Source organism: Pagrus major, chromosome 18, assembly GCF_040436345.1.
Source record: "Pagrus major chromosome 18, Pma_NU_1.0".
Taxonomy (NCBI): domain Eukaryota; kingdom Metazoa; phylum Chordata; class Actinopteri; order Spariformes; family Sparidae; genus Pagrus; species Pagrus major.
Window position 1 is genome coordinate 20522756 of NC_133232.1, and position 27833 is coordinate 20550588.

Consider the following 27833-nt stretch of genomic DNA (forward strand, 5'->3'; position numbering starts at 1 on the left):
TACAAGCACTTTCAGGGGCCAACACACCGCATATTTTAAACCTGACATCCCTGACCTTTGATTTTTTTGAGTTTATGTTACACAGGGCACTTGACACATTTTTTGGGAAATGTTGCTCCTTTTGTCTTCATTTCCCCCTGTGTGAAAAGTCAAAGGGAAGAACAATGAGATGGACAGTAACTAGAGTGATGCATGCTGTGTGGCACTGCTGAAAGTGACATTTATCAGTGAAAGTTTATTTGGCTACATGTTGGCTTCTGATATTACATAATTAAAACATGTATTGATAGGTTCAAAGTAGGACTAATCATATTATTATTATAGATTGATTTGTCAGTTTTTTTGCTCAATAAATCGATCATCTTGTCCAAAATGTGTCAGAAAATAGTTTCAAAAAGTGCCCAGTCCAGTCTCACAGAACCCAAGGGGGTATATTCAAAATTCTTGTTTTACAGTCCAAAAAGCACCAAACTCCTTCAGTTATAGAGCAGAAACCAGCAGGTGTTTGGCATTTTTGCTTGAAAAAATACTAATACGATTAAAGTTTATGGGCTGACTGCGTTAGCTCAAGTTTACATTATGTTTAATAGAAGAATATAAATAAAAAATACTTCTGTAAGCTTTCACAAGCAACGATACATGTCACTACATTGACATGAGCACATCATGTATAAGACGGATGTCACGATGGATTAAAAGTAGAGAAGTTGTTGTGTAGATAAACAGGGGAAACTGAGATAGAATGGACAGTGATGGAGATGGTTAATTGTACATTATGAGTAATGGTGAGTCAGACGTGACCTTGGCACCAGTCTCACTATGATGATATATTGAACGCTACTCATCACACCAGACACATAGTTTCACTGGAACCAACAACAGTATGTCTGTGGTTAATAAAGGTCAAAGGCTACAAGTGAAATCAGAGTGGTTGATTGTTTTTACGCAGCCATCAATACACTGCACTTTCAGTGGTTAATGGACTCTCATGATGTCACATATGGGACTCTTCTTGTTAAACAGCTGAACAGACTTAATGCAAGGAGGTCTGGAAAACTTAATTTGGGAAAGAAGTTCTATTTAGAAACAAGTTCAGTTTAGTACATAAAGCTTCACACAAGAAGCAAATCAAAGCACGACCATGACGTGTTATTATAAATGTAAACAAAATATTGAGTCAAGACTTCATCTGTTTGAATTTTCACAGATTGTTTAGTCTAATAAACCAAAACAATGAGGGATTTTCAGCTTCTCATTCAGTAGTCATGGTCAAGTCACAGGCCTCATCAGAACACTTAAATCACGTATATCCATTTGATAAAAGCATGGAAAACATGAGCTGACTGTGACGCATCTTTTTCCTACAGGAGTCTCCGTAAATCTGATCTGTCTCAGCAGAATAACATATACTGCTACACAAAACTATGTTGTAATCTAAGCTTTTATTGCTCACTTGATTACTTGGTGAATTTAGTCTCTCGGGCCTTAAAAAATGATCTGATACAACAAAAAATGAGTCTGGCTGAAGCAGTCATGACTCACAGACATGCAGCTGGTGAAGAGGAGCTACAAATAGGCACGTCGCTTCATTATATTGGGTCACAAGCCAGAACGGTTGAGAAACACTTGGAGTAGTAAATCAGTAGTCATATTAAATCTTAGAGTCTAAAGAAACAATGTAATTTGTGATCATAAAAGCACATTAAGTACGGACGACAAAAGCCCACCTTTTAGTCATGTTGAAATTAAACGAATAGCAGAAGTATCTCTTCAGAAACCAAATAGAGAAGTCGGTGGGTATGACATGATGACTTTTCCCCAACCACAAAAAACGCAAATTTATACCCATCTTGACTCAAAAACTCAACTCAAAACAAAGACGCATTGATTTAAAAGAAGAACAACAAAATCAAGAAAATTTATAAAGAAGCTGGTAAATTCCGTTTCAACACAATAACAAATTAGAGCTGAATCGACATGATTTATTCCAACAGTTTATCTTCTACAAGATCAATTACATTCACAACTTGTTCTCATGAATCCACGGTCCCACTGACCTTGTCCACATTTGTTGACCATGTTAATTAATGGGCACAGATAAACAGCAATTTGGGCAGATGGCATTTATCTGCATTCTACTTACTATGCAAGTGCATTTGAGAATACAAGTGACTTTCAGTGGGCGCAATTGAACGTAGTCGTGCAACGTCCTTTCAAAGCCACTAGATGGCAACATTGCACTAAATTGTGACTAGTGTTTGTGATTTAGGGATCTTTGAGTCACCTGAAGTAAAAGTGGGAGAGGTCATGAGGAGGAAGTGTCACAGATGTGTTGCACAGAAAGTGAAAAATTAGAATTAGTTTGTTACAGTTTATTTATTACAAGTAGTGCAAACAATTTCTCCTTGTTTGCCCCGATTCAATCAATACATCTGCTTTTTTCTTTCATTTTAGAGCGGTGGAATATTTCCTTGCATGTTTTTACAAACTATTTGAGTCTACACACTCTTGATAACAATATGTTTTTTATGTAGGTATCAAGGACATCACATTCTGGTGGTATCTTGTCTACATGCAGAGATGGTTAACATCTATATTTGTCTTCTTTTATGTCGAGTAGAGAGCATATTGTAAGACATAAGGCCCATTCTCATAAGCATATGTCTGCTTTTTTTTTTATTTATTTTTTTTACAACTAGTCATTTTTATGAGTCTTCAATTCAATCAGGCCATTATTATCATCAGCCCAACCTTTTGATTTACGGGAACATCTGGTGGTTGTACAGGCGGCGCCTACAACTCCTTTCTGATCACTTACTTCAAAATGTCTAATAGAGTTATAACGCGGGGGATTTTTAATAGCCTTCCCATATGTGGACACTTGAATAGAAGTCGTATACACACACATATATACACACACACACAAACACCTTTACATCGTTTACATGGCGTGCGCATTCCCGCCTGCGCGTAATGGACAGAGATATTTTGTAAACCTTTATGTCTGGCTGCCATGGAGTTAGTAAATCACAGTATTAAGAAGGGTGGATCATCGAGCCCCAACTGACATCTCTGTTTTTGGACACTGGGACAGTGATATTTGGGCTAACAGTGTGTGTGGGTGCTCGGGGATATAAATATATGCCACCTCAGGGGGGCATGGAGTGTTCGCGCTGGCCCGCATGCCGACCAAGGCAGACGGATCGCGGCGAGAGAGCCGGCCACAATCAAACAAATGTGCTGAAGGATGGCCCCGACCGTGTGTGTGTGTGTGTGTGTGCGTAAAAGTGTGAGTGTGACAGACATTTTATCTCACGTTGCTTTTATATATCACTATTTCTTGTATCGTGTACTCACGTGGTGGGCCGCTCACATTTCTCCTCCCACAGCAGGAGACATAAATAAACAGCTATAGACAATGATGAGATGATTGCGGGGGTGTGGTGTCAAACCTTGACCGTTTATGGCATTTATTAGACTCTGCAACCGGCTGAGACTCTCATGTGCGAGTCTGCTGGCTGCACAGTATAGATGAGGGCACTTATGCAACTCAATAAAATGTCACATCATTGCGTAAATTAAAGTAAAAGTGGTTTTTACTTTATTAAGATAACAAAAATGTAATTATGCTGTGCGAAATTGCGTGAAATTTGTTATATTTTTATGCAACTTCATTTCTGAGGGCAGTTTTAACTGTGATCCAAACAACACCGACGTGTCAAACTGTTTCATTTCAACAACTCTTGATAAAATCTTAATTTTTCAGAGATGCCCCCCTCTGATAAAACACGACTCTCTCCTCCTTTCCTTTTCATTATAATAAACCAAACAGTACTTATTGAACAGATGGCCCCCAGACAATTCAATTTGACAATTTAGCAATGAGTCTGTAATGATGTGGGGGGGGGTTGGTGGTGGTGGTTGGAGGGGGGGGACCAGGACTGATGGAGAACATGAGGAGAGCTGCAACATCCTCACTTTCTGCAAGATGCTCTCTTGGCTCTGCACTTTTCATGCATGTGAGCTCCACTGTGCAGCTTCACGCTTCTGTGAGCAACCATGCAAATCTCTTTTTTTTTTTCTTTTACTTCACACGTTTATTTATTTATTTTAAGTTTTTTGTTTTTGGCCTGTTATTTTAGAGTGTTTGCAATTTTTTTGGACAGCGGGACACGGCGCGGTTTAGCTGTAATCCTCATATTTATGTTGGATTCAGCACTTAGTCCCGCAAGATTTATGTAATGCATCTAATCAAAGCTAATTTCAAACCATCGGGCTGGAGCAGGGGGGGGGGGGGGGAGAAATGTGCGCAGCGGCTGCCAGGCTTTTTGGTTGAGCTGAAACTTTTCTTAAGCTCATAATCTGCCAGAGTTGATACTCTGAATGAGCACTTACACTGTTCAACACAGTTGGTTGGGTTATTATGAGAAAACTACAACATTTACATTTCCCTTTAAATGTCCAAATTAAGTCGTCTTTTTTGTGACTTCTCAAAGCAGATGCATGCAGAAACACTCGTGCACAATGTGGGGGAATTAAAATACGGATGCTCAATTTGTTCGTGTTGATTTTATTTGTCACATTTACATGCAAGTAAAAAATCTGCACACGAGTCCTGCAAACTATTCCTCAGATTGTTCCCCGACGTTGTGCTTTTGCGCGTTTTTTTCCTCACATCATAATGAGACAAATATGTGCCTCATCTGATGCTTGTGTGGAAAAAATAATAAGGGGGATTGTGTTTCGTCTTGTTTTGCAGACAGACGCGGGCACATTTTCATCGCTGCAGCTCAAGTGACAACGCGGCAAGCAGACGAGTGATGTTACAACCGCCCCGGGTCTCCTCCTCACCCTGCCCTTTAGTCTCAGATGGATTAAACTAATGTCCTCCCCTGAGCTGATGTTTGATAGTCGCGAATGCATTAATTGTCAACTCTGAACACACACGCATTCACACACACACACACACACACACACACACACACACACACACACACACACACACACACACACACACACCGAGCACAGCTTCTGGCTAAGTGGCTGGGGCGGGACGCTGCGTGGGACGAGGCGGGGACAGCAGGCATGCGGGCGGGCAGCGTGCTGGTCGGGGTTGGTGGACAGCTGATTGTCCGTGTTATTAACTGTGTTTGGGGGGGCGTTCCTGCTCGACTCGCAGACCACGCCTCCCTCACCTACTAGTTCTCTCCTGTTTGGCATCCCAGAGATGGTCCAAAGTGATTCCTCAGGGAAGAATAGAGCGCAAATCACCCGAGCAGGAGCTGACGAGGAGCGGAGCCGCTGTTGCCCAGGACTGCCTCTTAATTGCGCGTAATCTTCCGTTTCATTCATCAGAGCAAAGGAGAAGACTTTGTAAATAAAGACGCGGAGCGAAGGAGGGCGAAGCGCGTTTCATCTCCCTGGTTTTTCTCTGTCACCGTGGACTGTTTGTTGCAGAAACTGACATTTTGCTTGTGTTTTTGTCAGCTGCACCTTGATCCGGGGGACTGTCGCCAACTCAGTGCAGGCTCTCATCCTGCGCTACCCCTTTCATCGCTCTCACGTTGTTCATCTTCACAGCCGCCGCTTCCCCCCTTCTTTTTCTTGTGGAGTCGCTGACATGAGGTGCAGCTAACCCTGGATGCTGACAGCTCCCCTTTTTCCTTCCACATGTCGCATCTTTTGTTTACTTTGAGAAACACGCGCGCAACTAAACGCCAAGTGAAATAGACCACGCCACTTTGCTCCTCTGACAGCGCGATCAAATAGACGCAAGAGGAGGGGAGGCAGGGAGGAGAAAAAAAAGGAGGGAGCCAAGGAGAGGAGGATAGAGAGAGAGGAGAGAGAGCGAGAGAGAGATAGCGACGGCGTGAAGGTGCGTTTTGATGTTTGGCATCCACGAGAGCATCCAGAGGAGTGGGAGTAGTATGAAAGAAGAGCCCATGGTGGCCGGGATGAACGCGGTTCGGACATGGATGCAGGGCGCCGGAGTGCTGGACGCCAACACAGCCGCCCAGAGGTGAGCCCGAGGCGGCCTTGGCGCTGCGCTGACACCGGGGCGTGGAGAGCTTCTGGGGGGAAGAGAGCGCGTAAAGATGAGCGGTGTTAAAAGACGGAGCGGCTGCATCACTTGGGGCAGCACGCGTTCCCAGAGGACGCAGTTGTTGGATAAACCGCTGTTCCTGCTGGCTTTAGAAGTTTTTAGCTCTCAGTCCAACATGATTAAATCCTGCATGTGGCTCAAAGTGCTTCGATATAGCTTATTTATTGACGGGAAGCACAGTTAGGGTTTAAATGTAGATTCACTTCTGTGTGTGGAAAGTGTGCTGTGAGTTTGTGTTTAAGATTTTCTGCTCACTTCGGTGTTTGTTTCTGTTGGTTGTGATAAAGCAGAGCGGGTTACTTTTCACAGACTGCATGCATAAATAATTTCCAGCTTGAATTTAGTAGTTTGTCTTTAAAAATAATAATAATAATAATAATAATAATAAACTTTTCTGTGAATCAAGTTTAAAATGAAAATGTCACACTTTTATCGACAGCAGTGCTGCTAACATGGAAGCAATTAATCAGCCCAAATTATGCTTGTAATATAAATTAGTATTTAACAATTTTAGGCCTATATTTTAACTTATGTGTTTCATTATTGCTGATTAAACTGTAAAGGGCGTGTGCGCATTAGAGGTTTTAATTTAATTATGGGCTACCGAGGTACGGATTTCAGAATGGACAGCCTGGAGTTTAAACGCAGATTTGTCTTGTGTTGCATTTCTACTGAATGAATTATTTTTTTAATCGCCCTCGTTGTGGATGGTGCTGGTTTGTGCTTGTGTCCGCAGCGGAGTGGGTCTTGCTCGGGCACACTTCGAGAAGCAGCCGCCCTCCAACCTGCGCAAGTCCAACTTCTTCCACTTCGTGCTGGCTTTGTACGACAGACAGGGTCAGCCGGTGGAAATAGAGAGAACCACCTTCGTTGACTTTGTAGAGAAGGAAAAGGTGAGTTTGCACATTCAAAAAAAATATATTTCCCCCATGTGAGACTTTATAATAAATCTTTAAAATAAGCTTACATTGCACACGTTTTACCGGACTGATGGCTGACACAGAACACCGGCCCGTTCAGGCAGAGTGATAAATTAGCAGACGTGTGTTAACAAAGTGTCCAGACGCACACAGCAGGGCTCAGGTCCTGAAGGCTTCCCCTCATGTGATTTTTACATGTGGGTTTCCTGAAAGGCTTACAGACTTCTGATTATTTTAGCTTTTCTTTATAATTATAAAACCTTCCAAATCAATTTCACACTAATTTACTTAAAGCAGTAAATCACGTGCATGAACACTTTTGCACTCAGCTGCCACTAATAATAATACTGAATCACATTTTTATGACACTTGAGCACAGCGTGGCGCCTGTTCCTGCAGGTGTTGTCAGACGGGATATTTAATTTTTTAAACAAACATCAATATTAGTGTTTGATAAGTCGATTCAGTGTGATATTGATTTTGTTTGCAGGCGGCGTGGAAAGTGTTTTACTTTAAATGTTTGTTTTATTCATCAGCATTTGGCATCGGCTTGTTTATTATTTATTAAATCTAAATGTCCTGCTGCTGGTCAATATGTATAACACGTTTTAATATTACGCTGCGATTTGTTGGATTATAGAAATAATAAATAGGTCAAATTATTATTTTTGAATTTGTTCATGTTTATTGCATCTTTCTAAACATTTTCCATTTCAAGTGTGTGTTAATAAAGTTGTAAACAGGCCTGTTTTTAAACATTTTTTCGACATTTTTTTTCAGATAATTAAGAAGATAAGTTTAAAGAATATATATATATATAATATAAAAGTTTTTGGAGTTACAAACAGAAGCCCTTTTTTGGATTTGGTCGATAGAAACGAAGTGACTTAAATTGGATCACAGTCCGAGAGACGTAAATAATCTAAAAATATCAAGTAGGCCTTGTGGACGCGCAGTTAAAGTCCCAGGAGGAGCTGGATTGCTTGCTCTGACCGGCTCTGTTTGGTTTAATTTTCATAGGAAACGACGGGGGAAAAGACCAACAATGGGATCCATTATAGACTCCAGCTCCTCTACAGTAACGGTGAGTTTAGTTTCCATAATTTTTATGGGGCAATAACAAAAGCAGTGAGTGAATGATACGTTAAACCAAAGAGAGGAAACTCAGGAAAGAAATGTGTGAGTTCACATCGAGTGTTTTGTTTTATGTATGTATTTATAGTTTAAATTGTAAAATGTTTTAATTATTATTATTATTATTATTATTATTATTATTATTGTAATTATGTGCTTGCTGATTTCTACAGTAAATATATCTTCTTTGGTCAGACAGCAAAATAAAATGTTTCCTATGCTCTTTTTAATTTTTTTTAGTCTCGGTGCCTCCACTGAATAATTTAATTGTGTTAATTATAATTTGGGGGGGAAAAACTGATGACTGCATTTTTCACATTGAAGTTCTTAATAATTGTTTTTAGAGATAAAATCAACAGGAGGAATGAAGAGTAAATCAAAATGTTAAAGTTCCAAGAAAACTGACAGCTTGCAACAAATACTGAAAGTCATTAGCAAGAGTTTGGACTCATTCGGTTTCCATAAAGAGCCTCACAGGGGAATGAATGAATAAAACTTGTGATCTGAAACATCCCCCAGATTGAGGAAAGCTTTGCCTCAGATGTGATATGAATCCTGCTGGTTACATTATAACACTCTCTCTCTCTCTGTGTGCCTGCAGGGATCAGGACAGAGCAGGACTTATATGTTCGACTCATTGACTCCATGACTAAACAGGTGAGAGGTTTGCATTAAACTATCAGGTCGGCTGCTTGTGTTGGTCTGAATGTTGCCCCCACCTTCCACTGCCCCCCTCCTCTTCTTCCTCCTCCTCCTCCTCCCCCTCACCCCGCTGCATGCCTGTGTCTGAGACCCTCAACTTCAGCACAGCACAGCCGGCTTGATAAACGACCTGTCTTACCTGTGGAATACATTTACAGAGGCCCAGAAAAGTAGAGGACATGTGTCCTCATACTCTGCACAGCAGCCTGTAAGTGAGGCTGGTGTGTGTTTTTATAAGGCAGTTCATATATATGTGTGTGTATGTGTGTGCGTGTGAGGCTGTGTGATTGTGATGGTGTGTGAGGTGCAGGAGCTGTTGTGTGTTAGTGTTTGAGAGAGACAGTGATGCATGCCAGCTCACTTTTTGAGGACCTTGACCCTCATTTCCTCAATGTGAAACAGAACAAACTATCCCTGAGTGTGTTATGGCCAATACAATCACACAAAGAAACACAAAGCAGCGCATGTGGGCTGGCGCACACTGAGGGAATTCTTCGTTTGGATGAATTAGATAACGAAGAAAATAAGCCGCTTCGACGCTGTTTTGATATCAGGTCTTTTGTTTTGCCAATTCTGCCTCTAGTGCCATTAGGCTTGAAGAGAGTTTGCCTTAGAATGAAAGGAGTAGGAGGGGATGTTGTTTGTGCGAGTGTGCGTGTGTCTGCATGTTTATCGATGTGTGTGCGTGTGTGTTTGTGTGTGTGTGTGTGTGTGTGTGTGTGTGCAGGGTGATCACAGCCCTGGAGAGCATGTTGAGTGGGGTTGGAGGGGTAACCAGACTAGATTTTTGGACGCTGAGCTGTATGGACCAGATGGTGCACTATACTCCAGTCTGGCAGTCCAACTGCTCACTGTACACAGCATATAAACATACGTGCGCGCACAAACACATATGAGCACGCAGGAGCGCACACATGCACGAGCACACACACACACACACAGAAACCTTTCTCTCTCACTGTCTCTCTCAGAACAGAGCGTTCCTGTTCGGCAGGACTGGATTCCCACGATACACACATTTGCCAGATAGACAACACTACTCCCAGATGAAAGACATGCACGCTTTTCTGTTTTTTATTTGCCCCTGCAGCGTGGCTCACTTTTTTTTTTCCTTTCAGCATGCCACATTAAAAAAAAAAAAAAAAAAGCAGACAGTTATTTAAATTTTCTGTGATTTTTTTTTTCTTGCATCCTTTAGGCGATTGTCTACGAGGGCCAGGATAAAAACCCAGAGATGTGTCGGGTCCTGTTGACCCACGAGATCATGTGCAGGTAAGACAAAACACACCCAGCTACAGCTGTCTTGCCAATGTTTTATACTCTGGATGAAGATGAGAGTTTTCTCAGGTTGGAGGTGTCTGTTGGTGCAAAGAGGAGGCGAAGACATGAGGAGCGCTGCTAAATTACAATAGAAATCTTATCATTTTCCTCCAAAGTGGGTTGGGGAGATGGGCCCTGGCCTATTTCTGTTGATAGGGATGTGTGTGTGTGTCTGTGTATATGTGTGTGTGTGCATCCCTCTCATGTTCAGCTAATTAGGACAAGGAAAAGCTCATTACTCAAACCCATCCTCCTTAGTCTGTGTAATACATGCAGTTTGCTGTGTCCTGACAGTGAGCTATGTGCAGAGGGGGACAGACTCGAATTACACATAATACACACACACACACAGTCAAATATACTAAAGCAAGTGTAGATCTCACGGGCCGTTGCGTGCATTTGCAATCAATAAAAGCATCACGCAGCATGTGACTGTCGTTTGCAAACCATCCATTTGGAAATACATGGAGAGTTAACGTGTAGAGAAATGGCTGGTGGCAAAATGTAGCCACTTCCTGGTTATCACACAAGGCAATTTAGACCACTTGTTTTCATATGCTGCAGGAAACGGTCGAGATCAGAAATCTGATCTGGCTCTCCAAGCCTCCTGTCCTGAGGGACTCAAGAAAGTAAGGGGGGGGAGGGTCAATCACTCTCCCCCCTTCTCCCACTCTCTCTCTCTCTTTTGTGCCTTTCTCCATCTCCTCCCACACACACACATACTGTAGATGCACATAGGTGCACACACAGACATGCATACTGTACGCACAGACAGGCAGACAGAGAAGAAAAGGTAGACGGGATGATACTTTTTGGGGGAACTCGGGGGAGGAGGAGGGAGTGTAGACGGCACACAATACACTGTTACATTGTAGTGCAGTCAAATGATTCAGAAAGAACTCGTCACATCAGTATGCAACCCCCTTCTACCCAGCATGCACTACTCCCCAGGTCCAGTGGGACCACTCTGTGACCCACTTCTGAGAGAGAGAACGAGCGCGAGAGAGAGAGAGGCGGGATGGAGGGAGGGGACGAGCACTGAGGAAAAATAGAGAACATAAGATGTCTGGTTGTGTGATGTCTGACAGAAATGGAGCTAACCTGAGCCCTGGAGGCTAATTCAAGTTTGTATCCAGCCCCATTCAGGCTCACTGCTTTGCGCTTCTCCTCCAAACTTTTTCCAAAATAGCCCCGCTGATCTCACCTACTGTAGCGCTAGAGCCCCCAGTCTTACCTGGAAAAGCCCAACAGAAATCCAATCCATGCTGTTTCTTAAACTCCAGCAAAGTCTCACGCCCTTTTACTCTTCTTTTTCTCTTTCCTGTAATGCTCATCTGACTTCCTCTCCTTGTCTGGGCTTTACCTTATCTTGCTTTTTGTGTTGTTCACATGTCTGTGACTAACTCTCCTTTGTCTCTGCACCCCCTAACCCCCCCAACCTCCTCTTCTCTCTCCTCCCTGCAGTCGATGCTGTGATAAGAAGAGCTGTGGCAACAGGAACGAGACCCCATCAGACCCTGTCATCATTGACAGGTAAGCAAACTTTCGCCCTTTACCCCTGCGCTGTCACTGCAAACACAGCTCGTATGACTGCGCAGGCAGCAGAAGTTGCAGAAACACACTATAGATGTAAAAATCCTGACAAATTTAAAAATAAATTAAAGCTGTTATCGACATGTGATTTGGCTGGGATAAATAAAACCTGCAGGCCTAATAAAAGCAGGCCACAGGTTGTTTAAATCTCAGTGACCATAATTGACTGTGTAAGCAAAATGTGTGAAACAGCAGTAAATAATATTCCAGTGGTGTGTGTGTGTGTGTGTGTGTGTGTGTGTGTGTGTGTGTGTGTGTGTGTGTGTGTGTGAAGTGGAGGAGCAATCACAGAGCAGTTGAGCTCAGCTTCAAGTGTGGTCAAACAGTGTTTGTGTGGTTGGGCTGATGACTTAGCTGATGAGCAGTTAGGGTTTCAGCTACAGCCTGAGAGTGTGGCTGTGTGTGTTTGTGTGTTTCTGTATATAAATTTCACTCTGTGGCAGTGGAGCCTGTCTGTCGCTTTTGACACACTCCTGCACACACACACTTTTCTTTGAGTGTACACCTTTCTCCTGCCGTCATAAACTACCTCTGACTGATGCAGCGGCGCGCATGATTTACGGTCAGTCGGAAAAAAGAGAAGCCCTGCAGATTTACAGTCCGCCTTGTGCTGTGTGTGTGTGTCTGCGGTACACATGTGGAGGTACTGTGTGAGGGAAATTATTTGTTTATACTTGAGCAACTGTTGGAGCGTGCAGATTTAACGCTGCTCAGAGTACAAACAGTGATTTTCTGACTGTATTTTGCGATCTATAACCTGCCCAAAGAACTGCATCATCAGGTAAAAAAAAAGTGCATTGTGGGTTATTGAGGTTTTATGTCTGATTTGAATTTATCACATTTGAGTGTGTTTGTGTGTGTGTGTGTTAATGAGGCAGTGACCTGTGCTATCTGATGAACACAGCTGTCCTGTTCTCGCTGCCGCTCTGTCAAAAGCTACTCTTTACCTGCGTATGTATGTGTGTGTGTTGTGTGTTTATGTGTGCGAGTTTGTGTGCGCCACCCTCATTCCGCTCCAGTGAAGCGGAAGGCCTCACCTCAGCGCTCCCTGAGACAGCTGCACCCCACCACGTGGCCTCAGACAACACGCCTGCCCATCACTCTGTGCCATATTTCTGATTTTTGTTTTCACATGTGCGTACTTGTTGAATTCTTGATATGTGCGCTCTGTCGCTCTGTTTCTTTCGGGCGCCATCCGGGCTCACTACGATTAAACTTTCCCCTCACTTTGCCGCAGTTTGAACAGAGCCACCTTGGCGAAACAGGCCGAGCTCTGCCGTGAACAGCTTTTCCACACTGAGCATGTGTTGTGGCCGCTCGCTTGCGGTATTCCCCCGGCGCCCAATGGCTCAGGTGTGAGGGCAGCATTAACGAACAACAAATTAGAACAGGGGGAGGGAAAACAACAGCAATATCTCCGTTTTTCCTCTCCAGCGAGTACTCTTTCTGGACAGGAAAATAGGTCAGGTGAGAGGAGAGCGATTGGGGGGGCTGGCTTGTTGTAAAGTGTGGGACTGAAGGGGGAATAAGGAGAGGAGGGTTTATACGTTTGCTCATTTAGTACCAATATATTCTTGGCAGTTGTAATAATCAGGGATTCATAAACAAACAAACAACTGTGAGGGTGAAACTGACTCAATTACCATGAGTTCCCCTCCTTCAAATTCATAAAGAAATACCATCAGCAGCCCCTCTCCACCCTTGAAGTTATTTAGTTCGTTAAATAAGGGCTCGTTAGCCCTCTGCTGTTTCGCAGAGATGATTAGATTTTACAGCCCTAATTAGCTGGGCTAGCTCTAACTCTTCTGGAAGAGTAATGGGTCTGATTGCCTAATTAGCTCTCTCTCGTTAAGATGGGAGAAACAGGCCACTGCAGCAAAACCGCAGGAATGAGGAAAAATAAAGTCAGCTAATGAGAAACTTATTTGATTGTTAGGAGAACAAATCTGGTACAGTGTGAATCGGCAGCGCTCTGGGTACTGTACTCGCTCACCGGGAGAATCTCTCTCACCTCGCTCTTTATCTCGCCTCCTGTTGAAAAGAGAATTTGTTTGGGCTTTAAAGCGTCTACAAGGAGCAACACGATACAGATTTTTAATTATGAAGTGTTATTTGTTTAGGCTATGATAGCAAAAAGCACTTTAACATTGATTTTTTTTACTGAAGTTTAACGAAAACACATCTCCCACAATCTGTCCTCTTTTAATGCCATTCAGTTTTACAAGTCGCAGTTGTTATCATCTCTGACTCAGATTTTTCATCTGATCTCCATCAGTCAGACAACTCATACCATATTTTATGTGTTTAACCTCTGAGGTGTTGAGTTCGTAAATTCAGAGAGAGCTTGGCATGACGTGCTGTGTCTGTGCTTGACACTGGGTAGGGGAAGCAGCTGAAAGGTGAGAAGCTCCTGTGTGCCTCTCTATGTCTTCCCCAGGGAAACATGTGTGGTCCACTTTAGCCTCTTACAGAGGCAGGATAATATGAGGGGAGCCCTTAACCCCCCCACCTCCACTTCCACCTCTCTCTTCATCGCTCCTGGTAAATGTAGGGTTAATCATATGCAGCCACTGCGAGTCAGTCTATCATGTGCCTGGTTGGGCCTCAAATCACAAACACATTTCCCTCCGCACAGCTTTTCTTAAATTCATCTCCCCACAGAAATGTTTTTGTTCATTTACTTGCTGCATCCATATAATTGCGCACTAATCTCTCCACCCTACTCGCTTTGGGGGTATGACTGTCCCTCCGGCCCCAAGTGTCCTCTCTTGCCTCTTACCACCTGTGTCCCGTGGCCCTTTCCTGCCCATCCAGGTCCCCCAGGCCTGCCGCAGGGTGTCCCCCAGGCAGGGAGAGCCTCTCTGGAGGGGGGAGAGATACTCTCTGTGACCAGAGATAAGGATCCACTGGATATATCCCGTGATTCCTCTTTCCAGTCACGGTGTAGGGAGCGGTGCTGTGTGTATATGAGGGGGGGGGGTGTCAAGTTTACATGCACAGGCGATGTTATTTCAGGTTCATAGCTGTTTTGGAGTGTGTGCCTGTGTGTGTTTGCGTTTGCACACACTCCTGCAGCCCGCCGTTGATGTGGCCCATTTCCTTGCATGCGTGTCTGTGCCTGTGTATCCGCGTCGATGTTGGTTGTTTCCCCAGGAGTGTGTGTGTGTGTGTTGATAGAGGCCATTTCCTGCCGAGTGTGTGTGTGTCTTGAGTGAAGAATGTCGGGCAGGAAGTGCTCCTCCCGGGGAGGATGATGTCATGGCCAACAGTTTCCTGTTCTGCGAGCCAGTGGAACGGACTGACTCTCAGCTTCATGGTGGTTAGCACTTGTGGAGCCTGTCTTTGGTCTACACCTGGTGTGGTTAAACTTAGTGGCTAGCAGTGTTTTGAGGACTGCTTTTTACAAGCTGATGCATTTTGCTGCACAGCTTGTTTGTCACTCTCTCCCTCTTTGTCTCCCTCTATAGTGGGGAACCCCCTCATTGTTTTGGTTGTTATGTTTGGATGCACTTCCTGGGGTGAGAGGTCATGTGTTGCCTTGGCTGGGCTAACGTGCGCTAGTGAATAATGTATGTCATTGACTTTATGTCAGCCCTGCCAGCCCCCCAAGCCGAGCCCACCCATGTTTAATTCATCCATCTCATTTGTGTGTGTGTGTGTGTGTGTGCCTGCGAATATGTGTGTGTGTCATTTAGAGGCCCAGTCTGCACCTGTCCAGCCATTAGCCCCCTTCTCATTTGCATTTGATGCTAATGTGGTTTACTGGCAGCGCCTTCCGTCCCCTCAGCTTAGTTTCACTTTCATATCCATGACTGTGTTAGAGAGAAGGTGGAAACACACTTACAACACGGCTATGCTACTTTCTTCTGACTGTATCTGCTGATGTGTCTGACATCTGAATGTTGAGGACTTTATTGATATTTTTTTTGTTTCCCAGGTCCTGGATTTGTTATGTTTTATGCAGGATAGTCTTAGATTTTTCTGTCTATTTTACTTTTTTTTCTTACATTTTGTTTCGGATTGCGTCTCTGAACAGACATCACTAGCTTACGTTCCCCTCCAAGACAAAGAGAAACAGAGCCATGAGACCCCTTAGCTGACGGCATCTTTTGCTGTTTGGGGGAAAAGAGATCTTTTCTTGACTGTTCCCCGATTTGTGTTTTTTTCTCGTAGATGTGCAGTCGTCAGGGGGGACAGCTGCATTAGATGTTATGGGAGGCTTTGAAAAGGACTGGCCCTGAGCTGGTTGTGGTGTTTGTGCAGGGCTCAGGGGCAAAGAGGCAGAGTTGCTGGCTCATCGATATGCAGGCAGAACTCCCCTCCCTCAGGTGTTGGCTGCCTCACAAATCTGCCTCACACACACATAAGAAACCACACACACACACACATAGACACAGATGCATCCCTCACCCTCAGATAAACTCATACACAGCGCACAAAGGCATATGCAGATGCACGCATGCGCAGTTTTAAGAATCCACAGGCGTGCAAAAATATAACGCACACATACATAGACACACATTGACCTGCAGCTCTCTGCATCTGTTTGGTTGTGTTCTTTTTCTTTCCCTGCGGTGGTTTCCCCCCCCCAGGGTTGGAGGAAAGCGCAGCCCCAGGGGACGGACGGCTGCGCTGATTGACAGCAGGGAGTTTGGAGGTCGAGAAGCCTCTAAAACAGCGCTGCCTCTTTCTCTCTCATCCAGACCTTCAGCACTCTCACCCCCCAACTGCTGGCTCTCTTTCATTTGCGAACACCTCACGAAAAATTACACTTCATTGTCTGAGTAAACACGGGTCTGTTTCTATGATATGAAATTTTAAATTAAGGCAAGCTGTTTTTGTTTTGTGGTGAGGAAACAATGAGGAACACACTGGAAATAAGTGAGCTTGAGTTTGAGTGTGTGTTGCGTTGTTGTGTTTTAATTCTTTCCCCAATAAACTAAACAGAGCTCCTTTATAGGTAGTTAAGCTAATGCTTCCCAGCTGAATACAGGTAACAAACAGTTTATTAGGGCATATAAACTGAAATTTACAAATGTCATAACAGTGAAAAGTTCTGGGTTTCATGACTCATTCATTTTTTGGCCAGAGCTACTGTAAATAGCGCTCTATTTTCTCTGCAAACTGCTTTGTCATTACTGCTTGACATTCCCTGCTTGACCTGGCCACTCTCCTTGGCCGGTCCCTCTGCCTTTGTGTCAGTGTTTGTTCTGTCCCAGAATGAAGGGGTTTGGCCAGCCAGATCTGACCCAAATGAGTAGCGTCCTACTTCTCCAAGAGCTATTTAAGACATTTTTGGTGTTGGAAATTGCAGGATGGAGAGATAGAGATAGTAGGGGATTTAAATAGAATGAAGATATATTTACCATATGAAAGGTCTCATGTATGGTGTGTGAGCATGTGTGTGTGTGGTACTGCGAGTGAGGAAAGAGTAACGTTTTCCAGGATTCGGTCTGTGACTCGCCCTAGAAGATGCGCTCAATTTGCTTTTCAAATGAGGCGTGAAGAGCGCGAGTGTGTGCCTCTCCCGGTGTGATGCTATACGTTTGGACGTGCGCGGTTATGTGTGTGCGGCAGGAGCAATGCTTTGTTTTCTCAGCGCTCTGATGTGTGTGGACAGTCTAGCGCATGGCCCACTAAGTGCTCTCTCACAGCCAATGTGTTACATGGCTGCCTGTGTTGCCGGTCGTAATTGAATAGACACACCAGCTCCTCTCAGTGAAGGATACTCAGGCCTCCTCTCTCCTCTCATCGAGCAGCCTGATCTCAGCCCTCACTGATGATTCATTGTTTGCTGATTATTTCTGCTAAGTGAGAACACAGACTTTTACGCTTCATGCCAGCTCCATGTGCCCCCCAACCTGGCGTCTCACTTCCCATCAGCCAGTTTCCGTCCCGTCCCCTCTTCTGGCTCTCTTACCTCAGCGCTTGTAGCCCAGGATGTAGGTCCAGGTGTCCAGGATGAGTGCTGGTGACCTGCTGTGCCCGAGCAAGATGTATAGTCTGTTGATTGTTTTCCATCAATCTGTCCAGGAAGAATGGATCGCTGGCCAGGCGCTGTGAGCGCCGCTCTCAGTTTCACACACCACAATGGAAGGAAAACCTGCACGGCATGGGGGAGACAGGGAGGGACAATATGGAGGGTGATAGCTGTGGTGGGACTCTGCAACACAGGACTGATCCTTTTAATATATTCTGATGATTTTCTTTTTGTTCTGCAGGATGATTTTTCTTTTTCTTTAAAAAAGCTGTAAAACTATATCATTATTTCCAAGTTCAACCTTTTCATATCTGCTCCTGTATACAAGTTTTGTGACATTGAGCTCGACTAATTTGAGCTGTAATGTTAAGAGACAAAAGGAAATCTTCAAGCAAGTGTCTTTGCCGTAATTAAATGTAAAGCAGCGGCGTCAACATGCAGACAATTATGGTCAACAGCATTGTTCGATCAAAGGGATGATATATTCTTACGCTCCCAATATATTCTTTATACTTTGCATTAATCATCAACAAATGAGACCCAAGCACATGTCACTGTTCCACTTCAAAAAGCCGAGCTGAATTTAAAGGCCTTTGTTTGTGTTTATGTAACTGATGAGGGGAGACAAAGTAAGGCGTAGGCAATCGACTGAGACACTTTGTTGTTTTACACCGCCTCACCCCCTTTGTGTGTGCGCAGCTAACGTTGTTTGTTTGTTTACTGAGTGGCTTGACCTCGCTGGGAGGAATGTTCACTCGTTTCCTTTTCTTCCGCGCCTCCTTCTGTGTTTGACTCTCTGATTTTCTCCATCCATGTGTCTCTCTTCTTCATCTCTCTGTCTGCCCCTCTGTCTATGTGTCTTTTTCTTTGGTCCTCCCACTCAAAACTCCAGATTTAACTCTGAAGGGTTTTTTGGTTAATCACACTTGGAATCTTCCCCTGCGTTTGAACGCTCTTTCCTCAGCGGCGGCGTGCTCTTCCTCGATCTCTGCGTGCGGCGCCGGAGAGAGTCGCGCTAATTATCCCGGTTATTGGCTTCTCCAACGCACAGGCTGTGATTTACATGAGGTGACATTCAGTTCAAACGTGCAGACCTTCGCAACCTTTTTCTGGAAAACAATTAACAGCCCCGCTTTCTCCTCTGCCTCCCTCCTGTACCCTCTTTCTCTCTCTCGCTTACCACTCCCTCACTCTCTTCCTCTGGCTATTGTCTTCACACAAACAGAGAAGATTTACTGCCAAAAGAGTGAGGGCTGTGCAAGGAGGTGAAACTGTTGGTGTGTTTTTTCTGTGGCGAATGATTACTTGCTTGTTAATTGACTGTTATTCTTTGTGGTAGAAGTCTGGAGTGAGGCCGACATGGAGAAGGTATTAACTTTGCTTTTGCAGGACTGTAGTTGCTGGTACTCCTTACATTGTGTCACATTTGTACAATAAAAGCACCCAGCGTATACAGATCCTCTGCGTTTCTGCCAGTGACCCGAGAGAAATTCAAGAAACACACTATTACACACTTGAAATAGTGTGTATGGGCAGACATATAGCCCACACACGCACGTTCAAACACAAAGACAAACTTACAAGCGCAGCGTTAATGAAGCGCATCTCTCTTCTGTCATGACGCCCATGTTAGCATGACAAGATGTTTACACACACAATCACGGCCGCGCCTCTGATGTGGGCCGGGATGAAAGAGAGATGAGAGGAAAGGAAAAAGAGGAGGCAGAGACGTGACGGTGAGCGTCAGGTACGGACTGCTTTTCTCTGTTTGACAGGAGGACAGTTGTAACAGTACCCCACTGAGAGCTGGGAGAGAGAGAGAGAGAGAGAGACTTAGAGAGATAGATAGACAGAGAGGGAGGAAGATGTACCTGTGAGGAAAATGTTCTGAAAAGGAAAGACGCTTTTTTTTTTCCTCTCTGAACTCAACCACATTCTCCAATCCGGAGGAAAACAATTACATCCGCCCGCTTCCCCTTGTCCCGCAGTGTAGATTACAAATGAGCAAACCTGGCATTTATCACATCACTACAAACATTTATTAAAGCCGGTTCCCCTCTAAAGCTGCAGAGATAACAGTGGGTAATTGCAGAGACTGGCTCTATTAGTTAAGTATGCCTAATGTCACTGCCTCAGAGCATTAATGGACGCCGTAGTATTATGTTCCTGCGCTCATTACCACCCCACTCCCCTTCAAACAGATACACACATATTCACACACCCTCTCCCCCTCCATTGACCCTGCAGCAGGAGTCTGTGCCACTCTAATGAGAAATGGAAAACACTGCTCCGCAAGCTCCAAGACACACACACATACAGGGACGCACACACACGCTCGGCGGGAGCCATTACAAGGGGACAGAGGGGTACAACAGTATAATCACACACGCCCAGGGAAACAATTGTGCCGTTATCAGAGTGATCACATTATAAAAGTTTAATAAACACCAAACGGCCTAATGGTGAATTAGCCTGCATCTGCCCTGTGTTGTGCCAGGCTATAATTAGTGATTTAACAGAGACAAACAAATGTTTTTAGCCAGAGCTTTTCACAGTCAACAGATTTTCTCTTGGACGTAAATTATGTCCAGAATTAAAAGAAAAACGCGTGGCTGCCGGGGTGATTTGTGAGGCTTTCTTCCTCTGTGATCTTGACTCCGAGACACCAAAAAGTGACACACAAAACCAGACAGTCACACAAACACAGAGCCACTGAGAGTAGAGTTTGGCTCTAGCCTCAGTCTGGTTTTCTAAGTGGCACTTGAGATGTGTATGGAGAGGGGCGGATGGGTGCTTGAGATTGTTGAGGAGGAGGAGAGAGTGAAGGAGGGAGAGAAGGAGGGAGGTGGGGTGGAAAGAAGAAAAGAAACAGGAAGAGATGCCGGTGAATGACGTGGAATAAGTTAGTCAAGAGGACGGGGGAAAAGGACTCTCCTCCTTCTCTCCTGGGCAAAACGAGCAGTTGTGTGTCTATTTTGATACTTGTGTGTGTGTGCATTTGCATGTGTGCGTATGTGGGAAGTGACGTTAAATCGATGACAATTTATAATTTACAATCACAAGGACCTATCACTTTTTATAGGGCTTCCATCCTCGCTCATCAATATTACATCAGGACCTAGACTCTTGGTGTGAGGGAGCAGGAGGGTGAGAAAACGGCTGAGGAGAGAGAATATGGCTTTGGTCCAGTGTTTGTGCATGTGTGTGTGTGTGTGTAGGGGGTGGTGTGGGCGGAGGAGGGGGAGGAGGAGGAGGGCATCTGCTGAGGTTGTAGAAAACATCGCTTCCAGCATACACAAATGTGCAAACGCATAGCCTACCTAGCATGTGTGCATGTGTGTGTCTGCATCTGGCCAACTGTTTTTGTGTGTGTGTTGTGTGTGTGTGTGTGTGTGTGTGTGTGTGTGTGTGTGTGTGTGCTTGCCAGCTGAGTGACAGTTTGGTATTGATCTGTGGGAGGCCCCAGTGTCATTAGACCCAGTATGGACCAGCAGGCACACGTGGAGGTCAGGGCACGGAGTTTGTGCATGTGTGTGTCCGTGGGATTGAGTGTGTATGTGTGTGTGTGTGTGTGTGTGTGTGTGTGTGTGTGTGTGTGTGTGTGTGTGTGTGTGTGTGTGTGAGGAGGAGTGGGGGACCAAGTGTTCAGTAGTGACAGGCTCAAGCCTCTGAAAGAAAATCAATCGTGTCATAAGAGGAAGGTTTCCTCCAGCTACTCCCCCTCTCTCTCCCCCCTCCTGCTCCTCCTCTCATCCTTTCTCCTCATTTCTCCCCTTCTCTCCTTTTTTTCCTTTTACCCATTTATACGTTTACACCTCCTCTCTTCTCCGTCTTTCATCCTGCTTTGAGCATCTCTGTTTTTCCTGCCAAACACACACACACACACAGACTCACACAGAATCTAGCAGTCCTGGGTCAGGACAGGGGTTGCATGTGTGATGCGTGGATCAATCCGAGGGGTTATCCTGGCAAAAAGGAGCCATTAGTGACAGAACTTATCCTGGATCAGCCCTCATTAACTAGAAGGGCACAGGGGCTGTTTGTCCAGATAAAAGAACTGACCCTAAACCAGGGCCAATTAACTCGGAGGGCAGAGACTGGTTAGATTGATGGCATGCGTTGTTTTGGTTTAATGGAAGTTTGATTCGAAAAGAAACTGATTAGACTTTGTTGTATTGTGAATTTAAGCTGTCCCTCAGTTATTTATTATTAAGCATGAGCGCATACACACTCACACACGCAGGGCAAGCCTCCACCTGTTCTCCTCTCCTGTCTCGCCTGAGGGGACTAGTATGGTAGATAACAGTTTGAGTGGGCCTGCTGCAAAACACTAATCAGACCTAACACTGCCTAATTAGCACAGAGTCCGCTGATTGGCTTACAGCAATAATTAACACAGGTGAGAATAATTAGCTCCCCATAGACCTGTTTGTGCCTGTGTGTGTGTGTGTGTGTGTGTGTATGGAGGATGTTATTATGCAGTCTTGGTCCCCCGTGAGACTGAGGAGGCAGAGAGAAGAATCAAACTCATTACTGAAACCAGGCCAACCTGTGTTAGGTGCTCTGCTTTCCCACACCCAGAGAATTAGCCACAGAGAGATCCACCTCTCTTCTCTCTCTCCCTCTTTCCCTCTCTCTCTTCCTGTGTGTCTGTGTGTGTGCTTACTTTATCTTGTGTCTTTCTTTCTCTCTGTGTGTCTCTCTCTCTCTCTCTCTCTCTCTCTCTCTCTCTCTCTCTCTCTATGTGTCCCTTTCCCTTCAGCCCCCCCGTGCCGATGAGTGAAGGTGCGTTTGAGGAATCTCACCGCTAGGTGAACCTGCTAAGATAAGATGAAACACAGACACGGGGCATCTTTCTATCATATTCTGTCTCTCTGGTGGTCTGTTTCTCTCTTTTATCCCCTGCCCAGCCTTCTTTCAATCTCTATTCAGAACAGTAGGAGCGAAAAAGCGGGAAAAAAATGTTGGCGAGCACTGCCTTCCTCTCCATATAAAAAGCTCGAGCATATATCCTCTCCCTCTCCATAAAATTGTATACCGTACACTCCATGAACTACTACTTACCGCCTGGCTGTATAGAAGATATTGAATCATGCTCAGCCAACGCCTCATGTTGCCTCTCCAACAGAGAGAGAGGGAGAAGGAGATAATGAGAAAGACTGAGAAGGAGAGACAAAGAAAAAAGATAAGGGGGACAGTGTTTTGCAGAGAGACTGGCCGTCGTTCATCAGTCTGTAAGCAGCATGGTGTCCTCCATCTCACTCTCCCTGGTTATTTTTTGCCAAAGTGCTGCTTCTTTGATCAAGCCGACATCACAGAGAAGAAGACGGGCACGCAGACTTTGAGAGGGGGGGTTAATATTGGAACACAATTGACGGCTTGTCACTTTTAGCTTCCAGGCACCAACATCGCAGAGTAGTTAGTTAGGTGCCGGCGAGGGAGATAGAGGGGGGTAACACACATAGCACACACATAACACACACACACACCTCCGAGAGCTTTTTGAGTGCTAAATAAATAACAAGCGACGATGTAAATTGGTGTTTTCCTGCAGTGTGTGGCTGCTTCTGGGATGTATTTTTCATGTCAAGACATTTTAGAGTGGTTTAGAGTGCACGATAATGAATTAACCCCCCCAACTAAACTGTGCACAAACACACAGTTTTGCTCTCTTACACACACACACACACAGGGGAAGGGAAGCAAATATTCACCTGACCACAGGTGCATGGCAGCATTAGTGTGAGGCACATTCAGGCTGACTCCCACCCTCTCATCTCCCTCTCTACACTATTGTTCTCCACTCACGGGGCCCGGGGAGGTGCCAGGGGTGACATCAGCCTATAACCAAACACTAGTAGAGACACAGTGGGAGAGGAAAGCTCATTGTTGGCTGACTGATCTCCAGTCTCGCGCTGACAAGCCTCCCATGTTCACAAGATTTGTTTTTTTTTTGTGTGTGTGTGTGTTGTGTTCACTCCCAGTAAACACTTGCCTCTCAAAACAGGCAGCTACTACCTCTGTCACACCAAAGCTGTCAACTCAATGCACTGTACTCCATATCACACTGAGCTGCACGGACACACTGTAGAGACGTATGTACGAGCTAAATGGATGTACTCAAAGGCAGCTTAAATGCATACGAGAGCTGTTAAAGCGGTGTTTACGGGAGGCATTTGCATAGTGTTCATGACACTCTCTGGCTCCTGTCTCCTTCCCATACACACACACACACACACACACACTCATGTAAGCTGCACTTTTCCCCCTCGAACACTCTCAACAGGCCTTCCTGACTAAAGAAACAAAATGAAAGAGCGTTGATTGAGGCAAAACAAGGAAGGTTGTTTTTTTTCATATTTCCTGTTTCAATAATTAATATGCATGAGTTTTATGGCCGCTTAAGATGCGATCAATTATTCATTAACAGCATGTTAATTGCATCCACAGTCGTGAATATTTAACCGAACGCTAAATCAATGGGGTCGAATGAGCAGCAATATGGACATTTTATAAGCTTTGCCAAAATTAGGTTAGGCTTTAATGAAAACGGCAGCAGAGAGCAGATTGAAAAGGGACAAATGTGAACTTCGCCAAAAGGATGGAAGCTTGTGTTTGGAAAGCAAACGATCTGAATAAATGCAAGGTTGTTGACTCGTAATAGTAGCGTCAGAGACTCTTCGCCTTTTCTCCTGCTTTGTCTCTTTATCCTCATATCCTCCTTTTTTAAATGGAGAGGATGTAATCGCTTCATCTCTGCCCACTGTAGCCAGCCTTTCTCGCTCTCAAAGACTCCAGACTCCTTTGTCCTGGATCTTTGTGTACTTGTGTGTCTGTCTGTGCAGCTCTTGTTTGTGTGTGTGTGTGTGTATGTGTGTGTGTGTCACAGCGGTGTCTGGACGTTGACATTTCTCTGCTTGGATAACCATCGCGCCCTCTGTCCCCCTGTCCCTCCAGCCATGACGCAGGGTAATGTCACCTGTCAGTCTCAAACTCCTACTTACAACCGCTGTCCCCCCTTAACTCCCCCACCCCATCCACATGGAACACCACCACCACCACCACCAGTCCGTCACCCTCTCACCCCAACCCTAACTTCCCCCTTCCCTGGACCTCACCTGGGAGACAAAGCCCTCACCATCTCCCTTTTGTCTTCCTCTCCAGAACCTCATATGACTCCATATCCTCCTGCTCTTTCACTATCCAAATGGCAACCCACCTCTTCCGCTCCCTTTACGTTTGCCCCCAGGACTCCAGAATATGGACGACAGCATATATAGTGAATGGGAAAGTCAGGGGTGGGAAGTTGACTTTTTGTCTGGACTTCATTCTGCGTCCTGCGCCTGTTTTCAATTACTCTCCCAGCACAGGCAGGGTGGAGGTTTATGCGTTATATGGGAATGTAATTGACTATAACTGCCCTCTTAACATTAACCAGGTGTACTAGCTGAGTGTGTGAGATTAGGCCCCGGGTCTTGGCCGTTATGGAGGGGGTGTGGACCGTCTACGTGTGTGTTGTTGTTGATGTATTTATACCCTGCTCCTGTGAGGTGCTGCCCATTAGCACCGCATTTAAATCTGACATTTTTCCTGTGCGTTTCTGTGCACGTGTGTTTGTGTTTAAATGTGTGCAAACTCCTGCTGGATGTCCTTTTGTGTAGGTTTCATCATGCATCTGCCTCTGTCTGCATTTACGAATGAAAGGGAAAGTTAAAAAAAAAAAAAAAGGAGGCAGGATACAGATCCAGTCTGCTTCAAGGGGGGGCCTGACTTTACAAGGACAAAGTCAAAATGGGTCCATTCACAAGGCTGACACACTGTGATTTGTATGTATAGTGCTGTGCAGCCTGCGGGGCACTAGCCCAGGGGCTATCACTGACACCCAGACCAGTGCACGCGCTGGGGGAGGTGGTGGAGGCAGAATGGGCAGTGTGTGTGTGTAGCAGGAGAAGGGTTGTGTGTGGAAAGAGGGGCATCAACAGGCTGTCAATCAAGCCCCAGCCACAGCCTGTCACTCCTCGATAGAGCTCGTCCGGGGGAGAATGGGAGTCCCTGGGACCCTTAGAGGAGAAAGGAGGAGGAGGAGGAGGAAGCAGGGAGGAGATGACTGTCTGTCTGTCTCAGTGACTCGGGCTTGATTTGATATTTGATACCGAGCGTGTGGCATTTGAATGCAAATCTATTTTGATTGTCCCACTGTCTGATAGGGTTAAGAGGAATCTATAGGGGATATGCATGTGAATCAAAGACACACACACACACAATGATACAGAGAATTATTCAGATGTATTATATTACTCACCAATTCACTTGCATTAGGCTTTTTGTTCTCTAAAAGCAATATAAAGATATTTAATCAGAATAAATATATAAGATTATGGGTCAGGGGTTACAAAAACGAATGATTCTTGTCCCCTTGTGGTTGAAGTAGCTCTTTCTATGTGGAAACACTTGGCAGTGTATATATTCTGAGCATTACTGTGTGTATGTGTGTGTTTAAAAAAGCATGTGCAGGATAATTATTTTCCCTGTGTGCGTGTGGAGGATTGTGTTTAAAAGCAAGCATGCCAAGTAGGTAGACAGACAGACCGACAGATAGATGGGCGGATAAAGCCGGTATTACTGCAGTATGGAAATGCGAGGCTCAGTTCCCTCCCAATTAGAGCAGTGACTTCTGAAATGCCATAATACCCATTAATTAGCAGGCTGCTATTTTCTCAGTGATATGGCTAATTAGTCTGCGAGGCTCTACACTATCTGGACCATTATTATTGGGTTGAAGCCATGCAAACACACTCGCGTACACACACTGGCAAACACCAGCGTGCTCAATATACATACGGTGCAAGAGGATGAGATACACATGCAGCGCACATTGCAACAATTTCCCACAGTTGAGTGACCCTAATTTAAGTGACACCATTATACGCTTCAGTGGCAGCATGGCACAGCATGAGAGAGTTAATGGTGAAGAAGGGGATGTTGATGAACAGTTACAGACCTCTTCTTCAACTATACGCTCCTCATAACATGTTATTATATACTGATAAAACCCAGCAAACAGCAGAATTGCCCCGTCCCGCCTGTGTGAGACACAACAGGGAAATGTTTCAGCCTCCATGTAATGACTTGGCATGAGTGTGTGTGTGTGTGTGTGTGTGTGTGCACGCACGCACGCGCGCGTGTATGGTGCTCTTCCTGCCTCGACAGTCCATCAGTGTCTCCCACTGGACAGACAGGCCACTGACACAGCACCACGAGGCCGGGAAACCTTTTCAATCACTCCCTCACTTTTCCCTCTCTGTCAGGTGGCAGAAAGGCGTGATTGATCTGTTGTTTCTCCACGGCGGTAAAGGAGTGGAAAGAAGTTGTGTTGGGTTAAAAAAAAAAGAGAAAAAAAAGGTCTGGCATGTGTGACAACCACTTTCATAAGTTTATTAATCATCTTCATCAATAATGCAGTCCTAGCTCTGCTGTTGGTTGTCATGCAGCTTGTGCATGTGTGTTTGCATGCTCGCGTGCGAGCGTGCGTTCTCACTCCTCGCAGCCCGATGAACTTCATAAGTGTCCCATCACCACTTTAATCAAATTACTTATGAACCAAAATTGACAGTTTTCATTAATTATAAAGGATTATTCTAATTGCGATTCAAATTTATTCATTTAGAACAGACGGCATTCAGTAATGTTTCAGGAAATTAGCATATTAAATGGAGAGGGTAGGCCATTAGCTATGCTAATGTATGCATGATTCCTTATTTTGTGATTGGTGGGCCATATGTAGCAGGCTGGGGGTGTGCAGGTGAGGAATCTAGAAGGAGCTGTAATATGTTTGATAAACACAGAGGGATGCTAAGGCCAAAACACACATGTGCTCGTGTCCACATGCGCACACACACACACTCTGTAGGAAGCCATACGTCTCTGTTCAGTATCCATCTCCCTCTTGCATTCCCCCGTCGCACACACTCTCTCTGCCTCACAGTCTCTCCCACTCTCTGCTCCCAGATTCCTCCCTCAAGACCCATTGGAGGGAACAACTTTTCACCCGAGAACAAACGCGGCACACTAATTAAGTTTC

At 44.9% G+C, this 27833-nt stretch overlaps 1 protein-coding gene across 3 annotated transcripts in view; it reads left to right on the plus strand.

Annotated features, from left to right (window-relative positions):
• The first annotated feature begins 5827 nt into the window (after nt 1–5827).
• Nucleotides 5828–27833, plus strand: part of ebf1a (EBF transcription factor 1a) — a 51297-nt gene continuing 29291 nt past the window's right edge. The window contains exons 1-6 of one of the 3 annotated variants that reach the window (XM_073486899.1): nt 5828–6019; nt 6840–6996; nt 8044–8107; nt 8759–8814; nt 10058–10131; nt 11644–11712. In XM_073486899.1, coding sequence (XP_073343000.1) covers nt 5886–6019; nt 6840–6996; nt 8044–8107; nt 8759–8814; nt 10058–10131; nt 11644–11712 — 554 coding nt within the window. In that variant the 5' untranslated portion in view covers nt 5828–5885. The remainder of the gene's footprint in view (nt 6020–6839; nt 6997–8043; nt 8108–8758; nt 8815–10057; nt 10132–11643; nt 11713–27833) is intronic. The other 2 variants (XM_073486900.1, XM_073486901.1) reach the window with 2 other exon arrangements.